Source organism: Trichoderma gamsii (genome assembly GCF_001481775.2).
Source record: "Trichoderma gamsii strain T6085 chromosome Unknown Scaffold_57.2, whole genome shotgun sequence".
NCBI lineage: Eukaryota > Fungi > Ascomycota > Sordariomycetes > Hypocreales > Hypocreaceae > Trichoderma > Trichoderma gamsii.
The window spans coordinates 23,132-26,019 of record NW_020171394.1 but is presented as its reverse complement, the minus strand read 5'-3'; the positions used below and the strand labels follow the sequence as shown (position 1 = coordinate 26,019).

The 2,888-nt window shown below is 51.6% G+C and overlaps 1 protein-coding gene across 1 annotated transcript; it reads right to left on the bottom strand.

Moving 5' to 3' along the window:
* Positions 1-1,497: 1,497 nt before the first annotated feature.
* TGAM01_v210136 (hypothetical protein) lies at positions 1,498-2,888 on the bottom strand (the record flags this gene model as incomplete). The annotated part of the gene is made up of 2 exons (XM_018805779.1): positions 1,498-2,227; positions 2,320-2,888. The coding sequence occupies 2 exons, from the start codon at positions 2,886-2,888 to the stop codon at positions 1,498-1,500; spliced, it is 1,299 nt and encodes a 432-aa protein (XP_018660969.1).

The window sequence follows — 2,888 nt, the reverse complement described above, 5'->3', positions numbered from 1 at the left end:
AATGACGCGCACGAGACCCTGAAACTCCCGTCAAAGTCGACGTCTGTGTCTCTTCCCGGAGTTCATGAGCTGGAGCTGGACTCGAATCACCTCCAGAGCCTCAAAGCGAAGCGCAACTCGGGAGAAGAGGTCGAAGATGAATCAGGGCCGGAGCGGCCACGAGCTTCAAGTTGCTTGTCCAAAAAAAAAAAAAAATGAGAGATAGTATATCGCAATCCGTAAGAGAAACGAGAACTGTGTGTCTTGCAGCTAGTTCCTTGAATCCCTGTAGGAAATGCCCAAAAATGACAACAATTTATGAATCTGGAGTTCACCGTGGAGCTTGAGTGGGTGGCAGTTTTGACAGCACCAGTTTAAAAGCCGCTTGAGGGGGTGGGAACGGACCAGGCCGCTGGATGGCGCCTCGCCAGCACGTTTACGGCGCTCAAATCCGCCTCCCTGGGTGCCCTATGCACTATAGCCAGGCAATACTCTCAAAACGCCTACTTACCCTGGCATATCGTCTCAACTATCAACGTCTACTGCCTTCGTACTTGGCTAAAATAAGGATTTACTGGGCTGATTATCAGGCGTTCTGACATGGGGCATTCCATGTTCTCTTCCCCCTCTAAAAACGGTGAGGCTGGGTGGTCGGCGAGCTGAGGCTCAAGCGTTTCAAGCGTGTTCAAACCTTCTTCTGATTCGACGAGACAGCAGAGCTGAGCATCCCTTAGGATACCTGGACAACAACCTTGCCAACGAGACCATGCAACTTTTGCTAGGATTCGGGGTGCGTGACCTTTCTTTTGTGACACAGCGTGTGCTTCTTCTGCCTTGGGTGTGTGTTTGCATTATGATACCAATACTTGTCAAGTACCAAACTCTACATACAGTGTTGCCAGCACCGAGATTGTCTTCCGCCTATATAAAACTACGTGTAGCTCTGGCTATATTGAAAGCTGCCATTCTCGGTAATTGCCAAGTGCAAATAATGCATGGCAGTGACATCCATTGCCTGATGGCGTCAGAGCCCTTCGAGATCACAATGTCGTGGGTTTCCTTGAAAATACAAGTAATGACTAGATCAAAATGGTGCTGTTCTTCCTAGCATCAACATCAAAGTCGTATCACATTCGCCAGGCGGCCTTATTTCTTTTTTTTTTTCCAATAATTTTTTTTCTTCTCCTCTTTCGGAACTTTATCGTACCGATAGCTTTCCCTCTTATTTTTTACCCCTCCTAGGCTCGTAAAAACTAGGAAAGTCGAACAAAAAAAACATCATATGCTAAACCGGCTACGCCATTCGCAATATCCTCAGCTCGTGTGATATCGGATTCCCAGCATGTATACTATATTAACACAAAATGATTCAAATCTCCCTCTCCTCCCCTTCCATGCCGGAACCGCCCAGCCCTTTTGATTTTGATTTTTTTCCTCTCTTCTGATAATGTTTTTAAAAACCGTCTCCTTCTAAAATCTTGGCGTGTCCGTTGATTAATTTCGGGGTTGACCAATTCTTTAGTCGTCATTATCGGTCCTCTCGCGCTGCTGCTGTCTTCGTCGTCCACCCTCCTGGCCGCCAACGTTAACGTTGGCCAGCTTTCGCTCCAACTCCTGAGCCTCGCGAACCTTGGCGGCCTTGGCGTTGGCCTGCTCCTGCTGCAAAACGACGAGAACGTTCTGCAGAGTTGATCGCCAGTGGTCGACACGGGTGGCCAGCTCCTGGTACTGCTTCTGGCCGAAAACACGGTAGGTGACCTTGTGGACGAGGAACATCTGGCGCTGCTGTGACAGCTTGCCCTCAACGAGACCAGCTCGGATAACATCGATGGCCCATGTCTCAATCTCCTCCTGGGGAATCTGGAGCGCCTTGGTGATCTTGGCATACTCAACCTCACGGCTGGGGGTGGCGGCGGCTAAGCTGGCAAAGGTAAGAAGTCTCATCTTACGGTGCAGCTTCTCGGCATCCAGCTTCTGTTCCTCGACCCAGCCCTTGTGCTCGTCGTTGAAGTCGTTGTAGTCCTCAAGGTCCTGCTCGGCAAAGATGTCGAGAAGCTGAGAGTAGACGGGCTGAGAATCGCTGAGGGCCTGCACGCTGGGGATAGCTCGGAGATCCTGGAAGAGGTAGTGGGTGTTGGAGAGAATGGCCATCTTGAGGGCGCGGAGAGAGAGTCTCTGGGCCTCGTCGGAGCTAGTGCCTTCGCCATCGAAAGATCGGAGCGCCTTCAGGATGAACTCGTAGGCGGTACTAGAAAAGGTGAGCATCAATATAACGTTTCCTTTTTGAAAATTCTAAATCCAAGCTCGTGAGCATTGTCTTTGGGTGATATAAGTTCTTACGTCTCTTCTCCTGATTCGAGGGCAACCTCGGCGACCTCTTCGTAAATCTTCCTCTCCAGAGCGGTATCGATTCCCCATGATACAATCCACTCGGGCAGCTTATCCAGGTATGTCCGCAGGCCGTCGAACAGGCCGTGTACCTTGAGGAACTTTAGAATCTCCATCAAGACGCGCGCTCGGATAGGATCATTGGGCTCGAGGAGGTTGAAAATGGTGACCAGCGCATTCAGGGCCAGGCCAGCGCCGTGAACTGGTGAGTTGATGAGGGGCTTGGCGAGGTTGGAGCAGAGGGTGGGCAGCAGCTTCTTGGGGTCGGATGACTGCATGGCGAGATGGATCATCAAGTTCGACGCGGCGGTAAACTCCTTCTCCGGGACGGTGCTTAGGGCGCTGGAGGCAGCAACCAGCTTTGACAGAACCTCCTCTTTGGGCGCGGCCTTTTCCTCGCTCAAAAGCTGCTTGGCCTCATCCGCCTTGAGGTACTCGGCCATCTCGCGAGCAAGATCCTCGAATGATCCATCGACGAATAGCAGCTGGGGCTGCGGCCCGTTGATCGTGGCGCCGGGCAT